This window comes from Arachis ipaensis, chromosome B8, assembly GCF_059453495.1.
Source record: "Arachis ipaensis isolate K30076 ecotype BB chromosome B8, ASM5945349v1, whole genome shotgun sequence".
In the NCBI taxonomy this organism is placed as follows: Eukaryota; Viridiplantae; Streptophyta; class Magnoliopsida; order Fabales; family Fabaceae; genus Arachis; species Arachis ipaensis.
Window position 1 is genome coordinate 137,870,144 of NC_142443.1, and position 24,857 is coordinate 137,895,000.

Consider the following 24,857-nt stretch of genomic DNA (forward strand, 5'->3'; position numbering starts at 1 on the left):
TTAGTTAATCGGTTAAAAATCTATTTTTTTATGGTTCTAAAAATCGGATCGGGTTGGCCAGTTGAACCGGTTCAATCAGAAATCGATAATGAAAATGGTCCGATCCAATGTTCAAAACCGTAAATTTAAAAACCGCCTACAAATGTTGAACCGGCCAAGAACCGGCAGGTTGGACCGAATCTGGAACCGGCCGGTTCTTTAAAACGACGCTGTTTGCGTAATTTAAAAAAAAAAAAAAAAAGGAAACCCCACGTCCCCACCCCCACGCCCCTTCCCCTGGACCCACCCCCTCCTTCGTGTCACTCAGCACAGCAAAGAAAGGGAAAGCAAAGCCATTCTCTTCAAAGTTCAAATTTCAAAACCCAAATCAAACCCTAACTTCTTCAACGGTTCCGCCGCCGGCGGTCGTGGTTGTCGGCGCCTCCGCGGCTTCCTCTTTCCCCTGTCCCAAACCCAGACTCTGTTTTAGCTCGGCACGTCGTCCATCCATTCGTCTCGCCGCTCGCCGTGGTCCTCGTCCTGCTCTCCGTTGAAGGTTAGTGGCACTGCTTACTGGGTTTTTCACTTTTTCCTTTTATTGCAGATGATATATACATAGAAGTTGTAGACTGATAATGTCATGGGTAATTCAGTTTGCTGCATTGCATTACTATGTATCTTTGTTCTAATGAATAAGAAAAAAAATATAAATTGATATGAATCGAACAGGTTTTGCACTTGACTATGGAATAGGTAACTGTTGTTGAAATTATTGCTAAATATGGATTTGTTATGCTGCTGCTACTATAAATTAATTTCTTTCTAGCTCTTGACCTCATGTTAGGAAGTTTCACATGCCACAGACTTAATTCTGTGTTGTATGTATTGCAAAGGGTACAATGAAGCTAGGCCGGTTAGCAAAGGAATTAGCAGCCGATGTAAATATTAATTATTAAATGCAGAGCTAAAGGACTGTTTCCTCGTCCAGTGGGTTATGTAACAATTAAGTGTCAATTTTAGTTGTGTCATTCCTTTAATAATTATTTGGCAAAAGAATTTCTCTTATTGCTCAAAAGAATTCCTTTCCTTCTCTAATATCTATACCAGGAAAACATAATTTAAACCGAATGGGTAGTAATTTTGTACTTCTTTCTCTGTTGCAACATTCTTATAACTCCTAAATGATATAAATATAGTGAAACACATTGTTTGAGTGAAAGTTTGGTTCAGTAAATTGCATAACCAAAATAATCTATCTGATTGCTGTGTATAATCTTTAGGCTGTTTCTTGTGTTTTTCATTTTACAAAAATAAGTTTATTTTTCTTAGTTTTACACTATTCTCACTCTTTAGTACTTGTTTCAAATGAATATAACTAAGTTGAAGTGAATTATTCATGTCACTGGTTCGAGCTGGAATAGTTGGATACCCTAATGTTGGAAAGTCATCATTGATAAACCGTTTACTAAAGCAAAGAATGTCCCCTGCAGTCCCCAGACCAGGAGTTACAAGAGAATTGAGGTAACTTATTCATTTTATTTGTTACCAAGAGGTTGAAAGTGTTTTGAAAATTGAAACAGTTTCTTAATTGTTCATGAACTTATATTCTGTTAAAGTTGAAACTAATGGCTTCTAATGTTGAGGACTTAACAAGTTTTTGCGAATTTTGATGATTGATGACAAATTTTCATGTAGGCATTTAATATTTAGATATTTTTTTTAATATTTAAGTTTTGAGCTTGTATTTTGATAAGATCATATACTTTAGTTAATGACATTTCATATAGTGTTTTAAATTTGAAAGATATTTTAAGATTTATATTAGACTATAATTATATTTTAGGATGTTTATTTCTAATTTATTTATTATTTTATTCTAAAACAAGTTTTTGCGAAGTTTGATGATTGATGACAAATTTTCATGTAGGCATTTAATATTTAGATATTTTTTTTAATATTTAACTTTTGAGCTTGTATTTTGATAAGATCATATACTTTAGTTAATGACATTTCATATAGTGTTTTAAATTTGAAAGATATTTTAAGATTTATATTAGACTATAATTATATTTTAGGATGTTTATTTATAATTTATTTATTATTTTATTCTAAAACAGTTTTTTCGGTTGAATTACAATTGGACCGGTGAACCAGTGACTAGAGCGGTTCGATGACCGGTCCGGTTCTTAGAACTTTTGATTTTTTTTTTTAAATTTGATTTTGGTAAACCAGTTTTGAAAAATATGGATATGGTTTTTAAAATTGTTTTGTTAAATTGGTTAACGAATATGTGGTTATAGTTTTTTAACCGTTAACCACAATTTGGTTTTTTAATGTACACCTAATAATAAAATCAATATATTTCAGAAAATAATTAAAAGGAGGATCGTATCTCCTAATAAGAGCATAAGAGGAAGGAAACAGAATCGCAAAGCAGTTACCTCAATTTGAATATTGTTACCACAATTGTTCCTTCCCTCTCCTTCCTCACTAAGTATAAGCTAAAAAGGGAAAAAAAATCTTTTTAAATAAAAAATCTCAAAATAACTCAAGTTTTAAATAAAAAATATTCTTTTTTAAATATAAAGCGAATACAAATATCTTGAAAATTACAAAAAACCTTTTCCAAAAAAATCAAAGATAAAATTGCTAATCTAAACGCAATAAATTTGACAATTTCTTCGGATATTTGCATCTATATAGGCTTCTAGTCTTCTGTCTTCTACACACATTAATCATTCGTTCACTCACTCCAATTCTTCTATCTTAATTAAGCTTCTTCCATCTCCCTCATACTCTCTCATAAGTCATAGATCACTGCATTACAAGCAAATCCAGAACTGATGAAGTTCAAGGTAGCGAATGCATCGGAATACCTGGTAATAACAGGTGCAGGGATCCAAGACGTGAAGCTTGCGAAGAAAGCATGGGTGTTTCCATGGCAATCATGCACCACCTTGGACCTTTCTCCGGTAAACTACACGTTCGAGCTCCAAGCCATGAGCGCCGAGAAGCTCCCTTTCAAGCTTCCTTCGGTGTTCACAATTGGTCCACGTGTCGACGATCACGAGTCTCTCTTAAAGTACGCCAAGCTCCTCTCGACCCATGATAAGCTCTCCAACCACGTTAATGATCTCGTCCAAGGAGTCATTGAGGGCGAGACGCGTGTTCTTGCAGCCTCTATGACTATGGACGAGATCTTCAAGGGAACCAAGGAGTTCAAGCAAGGTATGCAATAACAATAACTTCACCTCTTTCTTCTTCTCTGCTTTTAACTTACTTTCTTAAATCAACACTATATTTAAATTTAAATTGTACTTAGATAGTTAGATATGTATCAATGTATCGTAATATCATACTTCTTACAGTTTATTTATGAATATACTAGCAAAAAAGTGGGGTTAAAAGGCCTTATTAAATGGTTGCAATGGTAAAAGTCCTAAAATATTAGGTATTATCAATTAGAAAGAATGCACCATAAATCGTCTTTAATTGTTTTACAATCAACTTTCTTTTCCTTAGTTGTATGCAAACCTATTTAAAATACGATTGAATTGATTTTTAATTAAAAGTAATGCTAGAGAACTAATATTTTGGTCAATATCTATTACTTTTTTTTTATTTTATTTATTTTAAAATTTTAGATTTTAAATCATAAATTTTTAATCTTAAATCCTAAATTTTATATTTTATATTTTAAATTCTTCCAAAAAAAAATAGAAATAGAAAAGAAAAATGACTTAATATTCCATATACTTTTTTCTTTTTTCTTTTTCTAATCATATCACCAAATAAAAAAATGATTTTTCTACTAAACATTCAAATAACCCTATTTTATTTGATTGCACCTTATTGTGAACTTAATTTGCAAATTGTTGGTAATAATGTTACTCATGAGTAAAAGAAATAACAGAAATCAATTAATTGAAACTAACATGCATGTAACCGTTACTTGAAGGTGTGTTCGAGAAAGTTCAGCTAGAACTGAATCAGTTTGGGCTGCTGATCTACAATGCGAACGTGAAGCAGCTGGTGGATGTGCCGGGACATGAGTACTTCTCTTACTTGGGCAAGAAGACTCAGATGGAGGCCGCAAATCAGGCCAAGGTGGACGTTGCTGAGGCCAAGAAGAAGGGAGAGGTTGGTTCCAAGCTTAGGGAAGGTGAGACGCTCCAGAATGCGGCCAAGATCGATGCCGAGACGAAGATCATTGCCACTCAGAAGAAAGGCGAGGGCGATAAGGAGGAGATCAAAGTAATTAAATAATGTTTTGTATTTTCATTATTCTTTAATGAAAGAAATACATAGTTTATATTGATATAGTCTTGAAACATGTTTATTTGAGTGTTGTAGGTGAGGACATCAGTGAAGGTGTTTGAGAATTCGAAGGAAGCAGAGGTGGCAGAGGCAAATGCAGAGCTGGCAAGGAAGAAGGCGGAGTGGTCGAAGGTGGCGAAGTTGGCGGAGATGGAGGCTAGAAAGGCAGTGTCTTTGAGGGAGGCAGAGCTGCAGGGGGAGGTTGAGAGGATGAATGCTAAGGCCAGGACTGAGAAACTTAGAGCTGATTACCTTACCCAGGCAAGCGTTCAGTATGAGACCAAGGTTAGTGCCTTCACAACTTTTTTTTGAATTATTTTTTTTATAAATTTTAATTTCTAAATTTTAAATTCTAACTCTAAGCCCTAAACCTCTATAAAAATTAATGATATTAACTAACCAAAAATTAATTATCTATTATTATACTATACAACTCATTAATTAGTATCCTTCCTTGTATACTATTTCTACTCATGAAGTATGTAATCTCACTGAATTTCTAAGATTGGCCATTGGACAAAGTAAAATAATGCAACTTATCATCAATTCTTGAATTTTGCAATAATAACTGCATGATAACATTTTGAATTTATCAAATACTTTTTGTTTTCTGTGAATTTTGCGATATTAGATAGTTGATTCAAACACTTTTGCTCATGATGTGTCAATATACAAATGCGGAATGAAATCCTAGTTACTTTTACTCTTTATGGATCCATAACAAGTAAAATTATTTGATAGGCACAAGAGGCCAACTGGGAACTATACAAGAAACAAAAAGAAGCAGAAGCAGTTCTTTTCCAGAAGGAGAAAGAAGCTGAAGCACAAAAGAAATTGGCAGAGGCAGAGTTTTTCGCTCGCCAACAAGCCGCCGATGCGCAGCTATACGCGAAGAAGAAGGAGGCAGAGGGCCTTATGGCATTAGGGAAAGCCCAAGGTGCATATCTAAAGACACTCCATGAAGCACTTGGAGGAAACTATGCAGCTCTAAGGGACTACTTGATGATAGAACGTGGAATGTATCAAGAGATTGCTAGGATTAATGGCGACGCGGTACGTGGACTCAAGCCGAATATCAGCATTTGGACAAACGGCAATGGCGAAGGTGGTGACGGTGGCAGTGCTTTGAAGGAGGTTGCCGGTGTGTATAAGATGTTGCCACCTTTGTTTAAGACAGTTGAAGAACAAACTGGTATGCTGCCTCCGGCTTGGATGGGAACCTTGCCTCAAAAGAAAGCAGATCAAGCTTCTTTAAAGTGAAAAGATTAGTAAAGTGATAAACATGAATGAAATATCATTTTAATATTTTACCAATTTCTCTAGTTTAGGAGATTTCGTCAAAAGAATGTTTATATTATGTGTTAACTCATCTACCATTAATATGACATGATTAAGTATTAGTTCTCCTCCATAAATTTGTTTATTAGGCTATTTTCACATTCAATAGAGTGTTTATTTGATATTTTATTTTTTTTCAAGAGTAAAGTATCGTTTTTGTCCCCAACGTTTGGGGTAAATCCTATTTGTGTCTCTAACGTTTAAATCGTCTTATTTGTATTCCTAACGTTTGTAGAAGTGATTCAATGTTATCCTGCCGTCAATTACACATCATGAACGCTTTATTTTGAGTTTTAAAAATCTCTTCCTTAAGTTAGAATACAAATGTCTGGGATAGAATCGATGATCTACTTCGACAAATAGCTCATCAAAAGTTGAAACTAATTCCTACAACATTTACATAATTCACTTTTCTAGGAACATAATTAAATCTAAACACAAATAGTGGGTATAATTTTAAAATTGAACACATCCGAATGAGACCTAATTGAGAATGAATACATCCAAGTAAGAATAATTGAAAAATATAATTTGATTTGTTAGTATAATTGATAATACTATAATAGGATAACATTGAATCACTTTTATAAACGTTAGGGATACAAATAGGACGATTTAAACGTTAGGGACATAAATAGGACTTACCCCAAACGTTGGAGACAAAAACGATACTTTACTCTTTTTTCAATGCGTATGCATTAGCCACCAAGCACTATTTGTCTAGTTTGAACAAAATTAACATCCGCACGTAAATTTAAATATATAATTAGAAATTTCAATTCCATATATATTGGGTACTGTTAGGGAGATAAAAAAAAAAGTCAGAACTTGCCTTATTTAGTATTCATTAATTGTCGCGACAATTAATGAATGCTAAATAAAGTAAGTTATTGTTGTTTTTGGCTGGTTTTCTTTGGTTACCAAATATTTCCGATATTTCTTTTATGAAAGTTGTTATTAAGTTTGTATCCTACTATCCTATATATTTAAATGGCATTATATTTGGATCGAATAATAGGAGGAAGGTGTGATCAAGTATTAATTTTGAGGATAAATTATTAACGATTATATTGTATATACATCAAAATTAGTTATCACATTGAAAATAAATTAAATTACATGTATTTATATATAAATATATTGGTGATCAATTTAGTAGTTGATTTTAGTATATAGGTAATATTTTAAAACTATTAAAATGATACCAAAAAATAAATAAGTTATTTAAATATTATATGCAAAAAAATTGGAAAAAAAATTAAGAGTAATACTGTTTAATTATAATTAATTTTTATTATATTAAATCAATTCAATTGAATTTGATTAATAAAAAATTTAAATGTACAATATTATTCAAAAATTAACATTAATGGCGACAACGTCTTCTTTCAAAGTGACAAAGAGGACTACCGTCTGCATTATCGTTTTGTTAATATTGTTCTATGACATTATTCACATCTTATATTGTATAGAAATTTTTCTATTTTACATTATTGTTGTTAAATGTTTTTAGTTATTAGTAATTAATAAATATATATATTATTATGACCCTTTTTTATAGACTAGTTTAGCGGCCATTGGCCCATTTCTCTGGTGATGAACGCAAGTCTGCTCTTTAAATTAGTTGATTGGACCGTTTTTGGTAGTAGTATTAGCTACCTGTACCCTTTTCTGATTCTAATATTGGGTTTAAATTTTAATTCTTTATATCCGTCCAGACCAAAATTTTTGGAAGGAAGGAAGGCGTAATTTTAAGCCGAACAATATATGTTTTGGGCCAGAAAAAGATAATAATTATATTTATAGTAAATAAAAGAAATATTGTCAACAAAAAAAATAATATTAATGAGAAGAATACTATTAAAATGAAATGTAAAAAACTACCCCAAAAAAAAAAAATGTAAAAAGAAATACACTTGTTACTTGTTAGTGTTTGAAACAGTAATGTGAAGATTGAAGAGATAGTTTAGCCTACTAAACTTATGTTCTAAGCTTATGTTCTGTATCTCTTTTGGCCAATAAAATTCAAAGGCAATTAGGGTCCGTTTGAGAACTCTAGAAGTAACTTTTTTTAATTTTTGACTTATGAAAAGTAGTAGTATTAATGTCTGGTGTAATTTTTAAAACCAAATTGCAACTTTCTAAGAAGCTATTTAGGAGTTTATAGAAAAGTTAAAAAAAATGACTTCTCTCATAATACTTTTACTTTTTATCACATTTTTATAAAATAAGCACTTTTAGAGTTAAAAATCCAAATACAAAATAACTTATTTATAAGTTACTTTTAATAGAATCATTTATTGTTTAAGTTATTTTATCAAAAAGAGCTTAATTAAGTTGGTTATCCTTTTTTCGTTTTTCTAAACCCAAATAAATTAACGTAAACTCATAAACAACAAATTTATTTGGGATTAAAAATAATTATAATTAAATAATTAAATAATTAAAAAAATATTAATAAAGAGTACGTATTCTTTTAGATTATTCTACTAGAATTTTTAATATTGAATAACTAAAAAAATGTTTATAAGAAAAATAAAAAACTATGTTGCATTTAATATTTAAATATAATTTTGAGTTAACCTCATGTTCTTTAAATTAAAAATTTATAATTTTATAAAAAAAAAATTAGTATTTTTACATGTAAAAAAAAAAAAAACCTTGTCAAAAAAATAAATAAAAAATAAAAACATTACAAAACGATATCAAATATTTTCTATTTAACATGGCAAAATGTTTGAGATACAATATGAATATTTTTGTCCTAACCAATTCATAAATGTTAATTATTAAAGATTAAAAAAATATTTTCAATTTTTTAAATTTGATTTGAATTTTCTATTCCAACATGTGTATCTTATCCATAGGCAGAATTTTGCTTGGACAAATGGAAGTTAAGAACCCCGCAGAAATTTTGGTAAAAAAAAAAAATAGTAGTTCTTTAAAAAAAAATTAGTTCAATTGATTAAAATACTGTGCTTCCAATTTTTTTATTAGTATTTTATTTGTTTGAAATGGTTTTTAAATCAATAATTTAGTTTAATTTACCACTCGAATAATGCTACTTTAATTGGAAGCTCATTATCTTTGGATCTTTGATGACATAGATCAGGATGAGGAAAATAATTGTTTGACTGTCAGAGAGAGCGCGAAAGAAATTAAAGTGGGAATAACATCGACATTTCCTTGGCCAAGAAAGGTGTATAGCATTAAGAAAGAGTGAAAATTAAAGCGGTTACTATTATTGGGGGTTTATATAATTAAACCATAACTCATCCCTGAAACAAATTCATTGTATATTAAGAATTATTAAAATATATGTTATGTTTGCATAGAGAAAATGTGAAAAATATGGAAATTTGATCTGCATTATTCACATTATTCAAAGTGACAAAGAGGATGATTATCGTTTTGTTAACATCGTTCTATGACATTATTCACATTTTATATCTGTATAGAAATTTTTCTATTTTACATTATAGTTGTTAAATGTTTTTAGTTATTAGTAATTAATAAATATAAGTATTATTTATATATATTATTATGAGCCTTTTTTATAGACTAGTTTAGGTAATTAAATGCATTAGCCACTAAATACTATTTTAATATCCTATTTTAAGTGCTAACTTTAGCCATTGGCTCAAATTTTCAATGGCTATAATTCATAGGAACCTTGGATCATCAAAAACCAAAGTATAGTTTGTCTTATTGAAGAAAATCTCTTGATATTCTATATAAGATTGTATAGGTTGTGTACTAATTGGTAGTCTTTCCTCTTCAAACATGCAGATTTATGATTTTTCCCTTTCTTTCATGCACTCTATTAAGCGAGTTACTAAATTTTGTAAATACTTGTATTGCACTTAAAAATGATTTTATCATTGTTATTGTACACATTTTATGTATGAGAAAATCCTATCAATTTTTAGAGGGTTAAATAGCAATTCTTAAAAGTTCATGATTTATTGCTAGTATGTATTTATATTGATGTTGTTAATTATCGGAAACCGTGAGTTTCTTTGTGTTTGAAAATGTCATTCCTATGCTAATATGTAATATATGTAATAAACTTGCTTAGTATGTAAGTTGGTATCAAATCTGATTCGCTCTTTTGCAGGTAGAATATGGCAATAAAACCAACAGTTGCATTGAGGACTATACTTGTTGGAGGAATTGCAGCATTCGCTAAAATAGTCGATGCAATGAAGGCTGCAAGTGTTGTGAAAATGGGTGCAGCTGTGGCAGGATCAAAACAAGAACAAAAGATGCTCCTCAACCGTCTCTAGAATAATGTATCTTTATTTGTTTTTGGATTTCTTTATATAGATTAGTTGAATCTTTTCCGAATTTTATGGGAACAAAGAGAGTCATTTGCGAATTGTGATATTGACAGATGGTGAATATAATAACCACTTCAATATTCTGTTAGATATAGAATCATGAAGTCTTAGATGAAGTTGTACACTCAGCTGAATAGTGTGTTTTAGATATTGTAAATTTTACTTTGCAAAGTGATGACTTTGCAGTGAATTTCTTTTCTTTTCTTTTTATGTTTTCAATTTTTCTATGCCAGTTTATGTTTGTTCTTTTATATAAAGTTTATTTTAATAACATGATTTACTTTTTGCATAATGATTAGTTATTTAATGTTAATTATGTTGGCTTCCACAATGTTAAAAGTAGTATGAAGTGGCCTAGTGAAAGGTTTATGTAGCTATTGTCACGCTTTATAAGTGTAGCCATATCGTTTCGTAGTCATCAACAACCACACTTACTAAGCATAGCCACATATCACCCTATATTGACACGCTTAAAAAGAGTAGTCATATCTTTTTCTATCGGCACACTTTTGAAGCATACCCAAAACCAACCTTCTGGTTATGCTTCAAAAGCATGGCTATATGTATACTTTTTGGTACGCTTTTAAAGTGTAGTTATAAGGTTATACATATAGCCACGTTTTTAAGTGTAGCAATAGATGAAAGCGTGGCAAAAAAGAAAATGTGCCGATAGGTCGACAAAAGCGTTGCAATAGAGCAATCGACACACTTGCAAATGTGACCTTTTCAAAAGTGTACCAATAGCTCAAAAAGGGTGGCGAAAAGCTATCAGCACGCTTTTTCACACTTTTCGACATACTTTAAAAGCGTGGTAAAAAACTGATTTTCTTGTAGTGTTGTCATTAAGTTTGTATCATATATATTTCAATGGCATTATATTTGGATTGAATGACATGAGGATGGTGTGATCAAGTGTTAACTTTGAGGATAAACTATCTACTAAAATAGTGCCAAAAAATAAATAAATTATTTAAATATTATATGCAAAAAATTAGAGAAAAAAAATTTAATATTGATGCTAACAACGTCTTCTTTCAAAGGGGTTAAGTACGATTATGGTCCCTAAGGTATAGATCAAAATTTTTTTTGTCCCCAACCTTTTTTTGCATACAAAATCGTCTCTAAGGTTCAACATAATTTTAAAATCGTCCTTTTAGACAAATTAATTTTTTAAAGGACAAAAATACCCCTTCTCTCTCTTCTCACCACCACTACCACCACATCCACTACTACTCCATCACCATCTGCAACTTCCACTAACCAATCCACCAAAATCCCTCTCATGTTCGCAGTTACATCTTTCTGAATTTTCTCAAGGTAATCAACCCTCGGTCTTCTATTCTTCTCCAATTGATAAAAAAAAATAGCGTTCATCAGAATCAGTACAAGACCCACCCCAAAAAACACCTACACAAAATGCTAAAAGGTGCAATTTTTTTGAGACCAAAATTTACCTCCATCTTCCAAAGGTACACATAGATATAAGAGGCAACAGGGTCAACATTGAGCTTGCCATCTTCATCATCAAGCACATTCTCTTTCTCCTTCTCCACCTTAACCTTCACAGCCTTGATGTTCTTGTCGGTGACAAAAGCTTTCTTGGGCTTGGCATTGTTGAGGCATTTGGATTTTGGTTTTTGAGTATTCAAATTTTCAGTAGGAAAAAATTGGTAAGTTCACCCCATCCACTACCACTCCATCACCGTTGCGGCAAGGCTAGGGCGCGAGTCTCTGCGTTGTGAGGGCGAGGGCGAGGGCCAAGCGACGGCAAGGGCGAGGTGCTGCCTTCAGCCCGAGACTCAACCAGAGGTAGAGGGATTATTCTTCCTCACCCCTTTTGCCAAATCCTGATTTGGTGGTGGCCAGACCAGCGGAAGAACTTGACGGCCTAGGAGGAAGGCATAGGAGAGGTTGAGGACTTGCTCGACATTGGAGGAAGTGACAGAGAGGGAGGAGTCGTAGAGAGATTGCTCAATGGAGTGAAAGGGAGTGGTGGCGATGATGTGGCAAAGGGTTTTGACAGTGGGGAAGAGGGAGGAGGGGGAGTCCAGGTAGGAAGGAAAGGGCTGGGTGCGACGGTAGTTGGACTCTTTCTTCTATTTTTGCTTCTGATAAAGAAGAAGAACAAATGATATGATGAAGGAGAACAGAATGGTATTTTGGTCCAAAAGAGGATTTTATATTTAAAAAACGTAGGCTCATTAAAATAAGCCTCATAAACAAAAGAGAAAAGGACAAATAGGTCTTTGACCTTTTGGTCCCCAGACATTTAAGTCCCCAAGGATTTGAAAATATATTTAAGTCCTTGACCTTTTCAAAACCTGGATATATTGATTTCTAGGTCTAATTTGTCTCATTTTAGAAACTCTCACACATGTGCATCCGTATATCGGCCAAGTCAGGACAACGGAAGCCATGTTTGATTTTTTCATTGGGTCTGACAGACCCAAGTGAGCAGAGGGATTAATGTGTCCAAGTTTTGAGAAGGTCAAGAATTTAAATATATTTTCAAATCTTCAGGAATTTAAATATCCGTAAGCCAAAATATCAATGACCCATTTGTCCTTTTCTCTAAACAAAAAAAGCGGACTAACTTGTAGTAGATTAAACGAATTTACTCGTACGGTTTTTTTAACGTCGTTTCTATACCTAAGAAAAATGGATTTACTCATAAGACCAAAAAAAATGATTTACTCATTTACTTTTTTATTCTTAAATTTTTTTCATATTTCATCATTTTCATCCTTTTTTAATCATTCGGCCATATCTCCTTATTTACAATATTTTAATAACAAGTGTACCATACAAATATCATCGGCTAACAAATTAACAACCGAGAACAAATCAAACAAACACTCTACACACGCCAAAAATCTCGTACCACTCAGGCACACAAGCTGATCCCCAATAACGATCCCTAAAAAACTGAGCCCTACTCAAACAGATATTCCCTAGCTCACTATCTATTTAAACGAACGAGCAAACCTCGTCAGGGTATGAAAAAAACACACACACTAATATATCCTCGGTCAAACGAAGCCACAATGTCACCTCTGCAATACCTTATTTCTATTTCTGCCTTTTACGTTTATTATACTATGTACTGACTTGAGCGTCGGAGTCCTTTTTACAGGTTCCACGCCGAGGTCAACGGTTCCGAGAAGAACACTTCCGAGTTGCTGATTGGTCGTAGCACGAGCTATACCTCGGGAGCATATTTCGCACGGAACATTTGGTGCCCACCGTGGGGCCTTCGCCTCATCTTTAGTTTTTATATAACACCCCTATATTCGCCTTGTACTCTTTTTTCTTTTTAGGAGCCGAAGCATGACGGATCAGTCAAACACTCAGCAACATCCTCGCACTAACGCCGACCTCATGGCCGCCAACGTTGTTCTGCTTGTAGAAAATCAACGGATGGTCGAGCTATTAGCCACGTTGCAAGACAATGGCGAGAGGAAAAATTTCAACAAGAAGACGAACACTGATAAACACGAGGAACACCAGTTAGAATCTAATGCAAAGACAGGGAAAACACCCCCAAAAATAGGGAGACGACGAACTAATACTTTCTCTGAAGAAATAATGAGTTTTAAAATGCCTAAAAATTTTACACTCCCTATGACTCTGGGACCATACATAGGGATCGGAGATCCTAAATTTCATGTCACAAAATTTGAATCTATGATGTTCCTCAATAGCGACTCCGATCCTATTTTGTGCCAATCTTTTCCCACTTTTTTAGATGGTGCTGCCCTATTATGGTTTTCCAATTTGCCTGCAGGTTCCATAATCAATTTTGACGAGTTCGCCAAGTTGTTCATTAATCATTTTGCAGCCTCCAGGATCTATGTGCGAGACTCGAACTACCTAAGCACAATCAAACAAGGACAGCACGAAAGCTTGAAAGATTATATGACATGCTTCACAACAGCGGCCATGGAAATTCCCGACCTCAATCCAGAAGTGCAATTGCACGCCATCAAGAGCGGCCTCCGACCTGGGAAATTCCAGGAAGCCATCGCCGTGGCAAAACCAAAGACATTGGAGCAATTTTGAGATAAAGCAACATGGCAAATTGAAATAGAAGAGCTATGTGAAACCCGGAGGAACGAGAGACAACCATTCAGAAAAGAGGAGGACAAGCCTCATAACAAGGATTCTAAAAAACCCTTTAAGCTAACTCCAAAGTTCGATTCATACACCCGATTCAATACCAAAAGGGAAGACATCCTTAAAGAAATACTACACAACAAGCTAATAAAACCACCGAGCAGAGCTGGCTCATACCAAGACCAGAGGTACGTCGACAAGTTGAAGCACTGTGCCTTCCACCAAAAGTTCGGCCATACAATCGATGAATGCGTGATTGCCAAGGACCTATTAGAAAGATTGGCCAGACAGGGACACCTGGACAAGTACATAACTGGTAAGACAAGGCCAGCTTCGCAGAGCACCAGTGACCGGCAATAAGAGCAAACTCTAAACACCTCGGACAAGGCCAGATTTCAACCTCCACCAACAAGAGGAGTTATCAATTGCATCTCTGGGCGGTTCGCGAGTGGTGGACAAACAAACTCGGCACGAAAATGCAGTTACCGATAAATGTTAATGGTCCAACGGACGGCCAAGCCCATCATTCGCAAACCACAAACATCCCACATATCTTTTGAGCAGTCCGATTACCAAACAAGGGCCGACAACCTAGATGATCCCGTCGTCATTTCCATCCAGGCGGGCGACCTCTTGGTAAAGAAAGTTCTGTTCGACCCCGGTAGCAGCGCCGACGTCCTCTTCTACTCTACTTTCAAGAAAATGGAACTCAGTGAACACACAATGCTACCATCCTTGGGGGAGCTAGTCGGATTCTCGTGGGAACAAGTATCCATCCTCGGCAGCGTATGGCTAAAAATAACCATAGGCGACCACCCCTTGAGTAAAATGACAAATGTGCAATTCCTAGTCGTCGACTGCACCAGCGCTTACAATATCATCCTGGGCAGACCTTTTTTTAAATTCCTTTGGTGCTATTGTATCCACTATCCATCTATGTGTTAAATTTCAGGTAAGATGACCAGATAGCCACCATACATTCCGACCACATCGAAGCTCATCAATGCTACAATAAAAGCCTGAAAATAAGATCAGAAACCAACCAGAAGGCCGAACCAAAGAGGGGAACCTATGATGTGACAAATATCTCAAACACAGGCGATCTTGATCTAAGAGGAGATCTCCACGACAGGCCTGCACCAACAGATGACCTTGAAAAGGTAATATTAGATGACAATAACAATCATTACACTTACATAAGTCGTTCTCTTTTTTCAGGGACTAAAAAACGAATGAAATAATGCCGATCTCTTTGCATGGACAGCAGCAGATATGCCCGGTATCGACCCGAGCCTTATATGCCACAAATTACAAATCGACCCTAGAGCTCGACCTATATCCCAAAAGAAACGAAACATGGGAGACGAGAAAAAAGCAGCATGTCTCAAAGAGACCCAAAAACTCCTACAAGCAGGATTCATAGAAGAATTACGATTTACAACATGGCTCTCTAATGTGGTTATGGTAAAGAAGGCCTCAGGTAAGTGGCGAATGTGTGTAGACTTTACTAACCTGAACAAAGCATGTCCTAAGGATGCTTATCCCCTCCCATGTATAGATAAACTGGTTGATAATGCATCAGGATACAATATCTTAAGTTTTCTAGATGCATACTCTAGATATAACCAGATTCTAATGCATCCACAAGATAAGAATAAAACAGCTTTCATCACCGAACTTGGAAACTATTGTTACAAAGTTATGCCTTTTGGACTTAAGAATGCAGGTGCCACTTATCAAAGACTCATGGACAAGGTCTTCAGTAAGCAGATAGGAAGGAACTTTGAGGTCTATGTCGATGACATGGTTGTCAAGTTAAAACAAGACCACAACCATGATGCCGACCTGGAAGAAATATTCAAACAAGAAAGACAACACAACATGAGGCTCAATCTTGAGAAGTGCGCTTTCGGGGTAAAAGGAGGCAAATTCCTTGACTTCATGCTTACCTCCAGAGGTATCAAAGCCAACCCCGAGAAATGTGATGCAATTATCAAAATGAGGAGTCCTCGGACAATCAAGGAAGTCCAACAATTGAACGGCAGACTAGCCGCATTATCTCGATTCCTACCAGCAATATCCACACATTCACAACACTTTTTCAACATACTCAAGAAGCAACAAAAGTTCAATTGGAACCCAGAGTGCGAGACAGCTTTCTAGAAACTGAAAACAATGATATCCTCTCCCCCGATCTTACAGAAACCAAGCTCGGGTAAGCCTTTATTTCTATATTTATCTGTTTCTTCTAACGCTGTTAGCTCGGTACTTGTCACAGAAATAAAAGACAAACAAGAACCAGTATATTTTGTCAGTAAAACAGTACAGAACGCCAAGCTCCGATACCCACCAATGGAAAAGTTAGCCTATGCATTAATACTCACAGCAAGGAGAATAAGGCATTATTTTCAAAAGCAACAAAATCATAGTCAAAACCAGCCAACCTCTACGACAGATCCTTACAAGGCCCGAGGTTTCCGGAAGACTCATCAAATGGTCAATAGAACTATCCGAATTTGACATAACCTACGAACCAAGGACAACTATCAAGGCTCAATTCTTAGCAGATTTCCTAGCCGAGTTAACGGACCAACCACAGCAACACTATACCTGGGAGCTATACGTCGATGGGGCCTCAAAGGCAGAAGGATCAGGAGCAGGTGTCTTACTCACAAACAAGGACAACTTACAAATTGAGCAATCGATCAGATTCACATTCCAAACAAGTAACAATCAAGCTGAGTATGAAGCTTTGCTCGTCGGATTACGACTCGCTCAGTCACTAAACATAATAGACCTGCAAGTATATTGCGACTCGCAACTCATCGTACAACAAGTAACAAGACACTTCCAGGTAAGAGATCACTTGTTAGAAAAATATCATGCGATGGTAAGAGATCTTATCCCTCAATTTCATTCACTACAAATCACACACATAGCTCGGGATCAAAATACCCGAGCAGACGCCTTATCAAAATTAGCAACAACTAGAAAAAATATGAATGAATCTGTTATATCTCAATTAACCCTTGCTGAACCGAGCTTCAGCAACAAAGCTATCTTATCCATATCACAGGATCGGGATTGGAGAGCACTATACAAGCAGTATCTACAAACCGAAGACACACCAACAACATCCGCAGACCCTAAAGCATTCAAGAGGCGCGCCACGTCCTTCACATTAATCGGGGTAGACCTATACAAAAGAGGTTTCTCCCAGCCACTCTTATGCTGTCTAAGCAAAGATGAAGCCAAGGTCGTCATGGACGAGGTCCATGAAGGAGTATGTGGGAACCACATAGGGGGAATGAGCTTAGCATCAAAGATAGCCCGAGCAGGATATTATTGGCCAACAATGAAACAAGACTGCATCGAAAAAGTAAGAAGATGCGATAGTTGCCAGAAGCATTCCCCACTAATACACAACCCAACCAAGCTCTTGCACACCTCGGAGGTAAGCTGGCCATTCTACAAATGGGGGCTCGACATCCTCGATCCATTTCCTAGAGCCCCTGGGCAGGTAACATATTCACTTATAGCAATCGACTATTTCTCAAAATGGATTGAAGATATACCCTTAGCCAAAATAGGGGCCGATAAAGTCCGATCATTTATTTGGAAAACTATTATTTGCCGTTTCGGATTACCTCATGCTATTATTACTGACAATGGTTGGCAATTCACCGACCAAAACCTGGCAGAATTTTTACAGGAATTTCGGATTAAACACCATTTCTCATAAGTGGAATACCCACAAACAAATGAACTCGTCGAGGCTGCTAATAAAGTCCTTCTCAATGCACTCAAGAAGAAGCTCGGCGACACCAAAGGAGAATGGGCCGATCTCATTCCTGAAATACTGTGGAGCTACAACACCACAAAATAAACAACAACATAAGAAACACCCTTCCGACTTATTTATGGGGAAGAAGCCATGATCCCGGTAGAGATCACCATGACATCCAGACGAGCCAAACTCACATCAACTGCCGAAAACAACAGCATAAGGCAAATAGAGCTGGATACAATAGATGAAGACAGACATAAAGCGATGCAGGTCATAATACAAAGGAAGTACAACAAAAAAGTCAAACCAAGATGGTTTGCCGAACAAGACCTTGTCATCCGGCGAACGGAAAAAGCAAGGAAACCACAAGCCCATGGAAAGCTTGCCGCAGCATAGGAAGGTCCTTACCGAATCTCAAAAATCATCGGAAAATGAGTATATAGGCTCCAAACAGTACAAGGGACAGACGTCCCTGGCATTTGTAATGTGTCATCTTTAAAAGGTTACTTACTATAAAATGATACAGGCAAGGGGAGGCACTCTTTTTCCTACTCGCAAGGTTTTTCCCACCCTGGGTTTTTCTTGGAAAGGTTTTAATGAGGTCCCCCACCCTATATTATTTCAATGTATACAAATCTACAAATAATAATATAAATATTACAATTCCTATTTGCAAAAGCCAAGTTCACAAACAACAAAAATTCAATAACGCTTAAGTCGTTCACATCAGTCCCATGGAACATAGTCAAACAAAATACAACTATGATTGAAACAAAAAGACCAAAACACAAACATGTAGTCTAATCTGCCCTTTTCTCAATCGATACACTCTCATCCTGGTTCTCGGCCAGTGTTTCATCGTCCATGAGTCGTCCATCACTAACAATCTTCGTAACATCTAGAAGGCTAACGTCGACATCAGAAGCAACAACACCAATCTGGGCAACAGCCCGATCAAAGCCCATAGTGAAGGCAGCCAACACCTCTTCTTCTAATTCCAAAACTCTCGCCTTCAAGGTTTCATTTTCAGAGATCCCAGCCTCCAAATCTCCTTTAAACTTATTATTCTCCACCTCCAAACTTTGAACCTTTTCCTTTAAACTCTTAACATCAGCTCTAAGTCGTTCCAACTTGGAATCCTTATCCTACAATGACTCTTTAAGCTTCTTAACAGCAGCAATGCTATCCCCTTCAAAGATGGCATCAAGCTCAGATGTACGACCTATAGACAATAGGCGGGTACCAATAACCTGCAACGCAGAAACAACAATTATAAAAAGCAAACAAACTTCTCTACCAAAAACAAAAACCAACCAACCTGCAGATACCGCGCGACACCTATCTTCCCCGCCTCGTGAATAATCTTTACGTCAGCGTCAACTTGGGCAACCTCGTCCGCAACAACCATAAAGGGATACCCAGCCGACCATATATAGTTCCTCGGCCCCTCTTTGTAACCATGCAAAATCACTTGGCTTTGGTGAGCAGCTTTAATCTCCTCAGCTGTAAAGACAGCATCATCAGCCTTCGGACCGGTCAAGTTAACAACCCTCGAGAATCCCGTTTTCCTCTTCAAAGGAACATCCTGGTCCACAGCACCTCTTCCCTCTTTCGCCACATTTGTTGATGACCCCTCTTTTTCCTTTTTCTTGGCCTTAAAAACAAAGGCCTTCAGGTTTTCCGTGGTCAGATTCGACGTTTTCTCACTTAAAAACAAGAAACAAATAATCACAAAAGAAACCTCAGCACAGTAACCAAATAATATTACAACAAAGCAAGGATACTTAGATACTCCTCTAAAGCTTCCATGTCCCCTTCAAGCTTCAACAAAACAGGAATAGACAACAACTCCGACGAAGACATAGCAGCCATCAAGAACCCAATAATGTAATCTTCACTTTTTACCCTATCCTCACACTCCAACACTTGCCTCGGTTCAGAAGATCAGAAAATAGGAAACCTCTCCTCCATCAAGGCATCCAGGAAAAACGGATAAAAATCCTCACAAACCTGAACCTTTACAAACATCTATTTAAAGTCCTTAAAAGAGGACTTATACAAGCTGAATACAGCTCGGCCAGGGTGGCTACTCAAATTCACCCAACCTCCTTTCCACACAACCTTCGCCTGGAATAAGAAAAAGAAAACATCTAAGGAAGGATAACATCCTAAATATTCCATTAAGCACTCAAACGCACGAACAAAAGCCCACGAGTTAGGATGCAATTGCGTTGGAGCGCAGTTCAACAACGACAAAACGCCACATTCAAAATCAGTAAAAGGGAACCGAATCCCCAACTCTGTTAACATACAAGTATACACATAGAAGTAGGCCCAGTCATCTCTCCTCTCACACACTCTATCTTCCTTCCCACATGGTAAAAACCCAACTTCCAACCCCTCAGAACCCCTTACCCACCTAGCCTCATTCAATCGAGACAACATCTTTGTAGTACTAAAAACAGAAACCCGGGACTTAATGTCACCATCAACCCAACTGTAAGGATCGTTTTCATCCACAGCAATGCCTTTCCTCCCCATAAGTAGAAGACGACAAAGCCAAACAGAAGTAAAAACAAAAGGAGACAGACGAAAGTACTTACATTTTTTACTCATTCTTTTCCTCAAAACAACAAACTTCAAAGAAGCCTAACAGTCAAGGGACAGGGAGTTACTACGACACAATACCCCACGAAGCCCCTCCACTTCCCCTTAACCACACAACTTTCGCAACCCCATTTCCTGTGCCAAAAAAAAAACTCAAACCCAGCAGCCCAATTACAAGGCTCGCGACACAAAAGCCCAGCAATAGAAACACGTTGAGCTTGGGGGCTCTCCAGGCAACAAACCCACTCCAACAAAGGTCAAACTTCTAAAAGCCGAGAATATAGAAGCTCAACATGTTTCCCATGCTGAACTTGGGGGCTGTGTACCATACCAATATCCTCGGCTAACAAATTAACAACTGAGAACAAATCAAACAAACACTCTACAAACGCCGAAAATCTCGTACCACTCAAACACACAAGCTGATCCCCAATAACGATCTCTATAAAATCGAGCACTACTCAAACGGATATTCTCTAGCTCACTATCTATTTATACTCTGTACTGACTTGAGTGTCAAAATCCTTTTAACAGGTTCCACGTCGAAGTCAACAGTTCCGAGAAGAACACTTCCGAGTTGCTGACTGGCCGTAGCACGAGCTATACCTTAAGAGCATATTCCGCACGGAACAACAATAAAATCAATATATTTCAGAAAATAATTAATAGGAGGATCGTATCTCCAAATAAGAGCAGAAGAGGAAGGAAACAAAATCACAACAGAATCGCAAAGCAATTAATTACCTTAATTTGAAATTTTGTTACCACTTACCACAATTGGTCCTTCCCTCTTCTTCGTCAGTGAGTATAAGCTAAAAAGAAAAAAAAATTAAAATAAAAAATCTCAAAATAACTCAAGTTTTAAATAAAAAATATTTTTTTAAATATGAAGCGAATACAAATATCTTGTAAATTTCAAAAAATCTTTTTAAAAAAAAATCAAAGATTAAATTGCTAATCTAAACACAACGAATTTAGTCATCAAAAAAAAAAAAACACAACGAATTTGCCTATTTCTTCGGATATTTGCATCTATATAAGCTTCCAGTCTTCTGTCTTGCACACATTAGTCATTCATTCACTCACTCCAATTCTTCTATCTTAATTAAGCTTCCACCATCTCTCTCATACTTTCTCATAAGTCATAGATCACTGCATTACAAGAAAATCCAGAATTGATGAAGTTCAAGGTAGCGAATGCATCGGAATACCTGGTAATAACAGGTGCTGGGATCAAAGACGTGAAGCTTGCGAAGAAAGCATGGGTGTTTCCATGGCAATCATGCACCACCTTGGACCTTTCTCCGGTAAACTACACGTTCGAGCTCCAAGCCATGAGCGCCGAGAAGCTCCCTTTCGAGCTTCTTTCGGTGTTTACAATTGGTCCACGTGTCGACGATCACGAGTGTCTCCTAAAGTACGCCAAGCTCCTCTCGTCCCATGATAATCTCTCCAACCACGTTAATGATCTCGTCCAAAGAATCATCGAGGGAGAGACGCGTGTTCTCGCAGCTTCTATGACTATGGACGAGATCTTCAAGGGAACCAAGGAGTTCAAGCAAGGTATGCAATAACAATAACTTCACCTTTTTTTTCTTCTCTGCCTTTTAACTTACTTTCTTAAACAACATATTTAAATTTAAATTGTACTTAGATACTTAGATATGTATCGATGTATCGTAATATCATACTTCTTACAGTTGATTTATGAATATACTAGAAAAAAAGTGGGGTTAAAAGGCCTTATTAAAAGGTTGTCAACGGTAAAAGTCCTAAAATATTAGGTATTATCAATTAGAAAGAATGCACCATAAATCCTCTTTAATTGTTTTACAATCAACTTTTTTTTTTCTTAGTTGTATGTAAACCTATTTAAAATACGATTGAATTGATTTTTAAAAGTAATGCTAGAGAACTAATGTTTTGGTTAATATCTATTACTTTTTTAAAAATTTTATTTATTTTAAAATTTTATATTTTAAATCATAAATTTTAAATTTTAAATTTTAAATTTTAAATTCTTCCAAAAAAAATTGAATTAGAAAAGGAAAACGACTTAATATTACCTATACTTTTTTCTTTTTTTTTTTTTTTTTCTTTTTCTAATCATATCACCAAAGAAAAAAAATGATTTTTCTACTAAACATTCAAATAACCCTATTTTATTTAGGTCAGAACTTCTAAAAAATTATGATTGCACCTTATTGTGAACTTAATTTGCAAATTGTTGGTAATAATGTTACTCATGAGTAACAGAAATCAATTAATTGAAACTAACATGCATGTAACTGTTACTTAAAGGTGTGTTCGAGAAAGTTCAGCTAGAACTGAATCAGTTTGGGCTGCTGATCTACAATGCGAACTTGAAGCAGCTGGTGGACGTGCCGGGACCTGAGTACTTCTCTTGCTTGGGCAAGAAGACTCAGATGGAGGCCGCAAATCAGGTCAAGGTGAACGTTGCTGAGGCCAAGAAGAAGGGAGAGGTTGGTGCCAAGCTTAGCGAAGGCGAGACGCTCCAGAATGCGGCCAAGATCGATGCTGAGATGAAGATCATTACCACTCAGAAGAAAGGCGACGGCGATAAGGAGGAGATCGACGTAATTAAATAATGTTTTGTACTTTTATTATTCTTTAATGAAGGAAATGCATAGTTTATATTGATATAGTCTTGAAACATGTTTATTTGAGTGTTGTAGGCGAGGACATCAGTGGAGGAGTTTGAGATTTTGAAGGAAGCAAAGGTGGCAGAGGCAAATGCAGAGCTGGCAAGGAAGAAGGCGGAGTGGTGGAAGTGGTGGAAGCTAGAGAGGTGGACGGCGATCGAGGCTAAAAAGGTAGTGTCTTTGAGGGAGGCACAGCTGCAGGGGGAGGTTGAGAAGATGAATGCTAAGGCGACAACTGAGAAACTTAGAGCTGATTACCTTCCCAAGGTTAGTGCCTTCACAACTTTTTTTTAATTATTTTTTATATAAATTTTAAATTCTAACTCTAAACCCTAAACCTTTTATAAAAATTAATGATATTAACTTGCTAAACATTAATTATCTATAATTATACTATGCAATTCATTAATTAGTATCCTTCCTTGTATACTATTTCTACTCCTGAAGTATGTAATATCACTGAATTTCTAAGATTGGCCATTGGACAAAGTAAAATAATGCAACTTATCATCAATTCTTGAATTGTGCAATAATAACTGCATGATAACATTTTGAATTTATCAGATACTTTTTGTTTTCTGTGAATTTTGCGATATTAGATAGTTGATTCAAACACTTTTGCTCATGATGTGTCAATATACAAATGCGGAATGAAATCCTAGTTACGTTTACTCTTTATGAATCCATAACAAGTAAAATTATTCGATAGGCACAAGAGGTCAACTGGGAACTATACAAGAAACAAAAAGAAGCAGAAGCAGTTCTTTTCCAAAAGGAGAAAGAAGCTTTAGCACAAATGAAATTAGCAGATGCGCAGCTATACGCGAAGAAGAAGGAGGCAGAGGGGCTTATGGAATTAGGGAAAGCCCAAGGTGCATATCTAAAGACACTCCATGAAGCACTTGGAGGAAACTATGCAGCTCTAAGGGACTACTTGATGATAGAACGTGGAATGTATCAAGAGATTGCTAAGATTAATGGCGACGCAGTACGTGGACTCAAGCCGGAAATCAGCATTTGGACGAATGGCAATGGCGAAGGCAGTGACAGCGGAGTGCTTTGAAGGAGGTTGCCGGTGTGTATAAGATGTTGCCACCTTTGTTCAAGACAGTTGAAGAACAAACTGGCATGCTGCCTCCGGCTTGGATGAGAACCTTGCCTCAAAAGAATGCGGATCAAGCTTCTTTAAACTGAAAAATTAAGTAATAAACATGAATGAAATATCATTTTAATATTTTACCAATTTTTTTAGTTTAGAAGTTTTTTTCAGAAGAATGTTTATAGAGAAAGTCTACGCCCAGCATTTTTATTAAAATTTGCCTAACACTTAACCATAAAAAAAAATGAGTAATCTCATATCATTAGATGTAATCTCACACCATTAAAAATATTAATAATAGCTAATTGATAGTTACAAATAAAAAAAAAAAACCTGTTGGCTCCCTAGCATATTATGTGTTAGTTCATATACCATTAATATTATGTAATTTTAAAAAAAAAAAATATTAATTTAGATCGGTTTAAAATTCAGTTAATTGATTTTTTTGTCAAATCGAATTATCCAATCTAACTATAACAGAAATAATACAGTTTAATCGATTATAGATGTTAAATTTTAATTGTTAAAAAATATCTTTAAAATAAAAACCGTTTTAGACGTCTTTATTTGAGTGGTTTTCTATATTTATATATAGATATATTATTGATTGATTT

General features: G+C 35.8%; 1 protein-coding gene and 1 pseudogene across 6 annotated transcripts; both read left to right on the forward strand.

Annotated features, from left to right (window-relative positions):
• The first annotated feature begins 310 nt into the window (after nucleotides 1-310).
• LOC107613208 (flotillin-like protein 3) lies at nucleotides 311-5,711 on the forward strand. 6 transcript variants are annotated; one of them, XM_088496679.1, is made up of 6 exons: nucleotides 311-535; nucleotides 1,360-1,500; nucleotides 2,787-3,207; nucleotides 3,938-4,233; nucleotides 4,333-4,581; nucleotides 5,038-5,711. In XM_088496679.1, the coding sequence occupies exons 3-6, from the start codon at nucleotides 2,823-2,825 to the stop codon at nucleotides 5,554-5,556; spliced, it is 1,449 nt and encodes a 482-aa protein (XP_088352805.1). In that variant the 5' UTR covers nucleotides 311-535; nucleotides 1,360-1,500; nucleotides 2,787-2,822; the 3' UTR covers nucleotides 5,557-5,711. The 6 variants fall into 6 exon arrangements, with proteins under 6 accessions (XP_088352805.1, XP_088352806.1, XP_088352807.1 ...); XM_088496680.1 differs by having other exon boundaries at nucleotides 1,401-1,500; XM_088496681.1 differs by having other exon boundaries at nucleotides 312-535; nucleotides 2,755-3,207.
• A 15,916-nt stretch (nucleotides 5,712-21,627) lies between these two features.
• On the forward strand, nucleotides 21,628-24,338 carry LOC107613210 (flotillin-like protein 4; annotated as a pseudogene).
• Nucleotides 24,339-24,857: the final 519 nt, after the last annotated feature.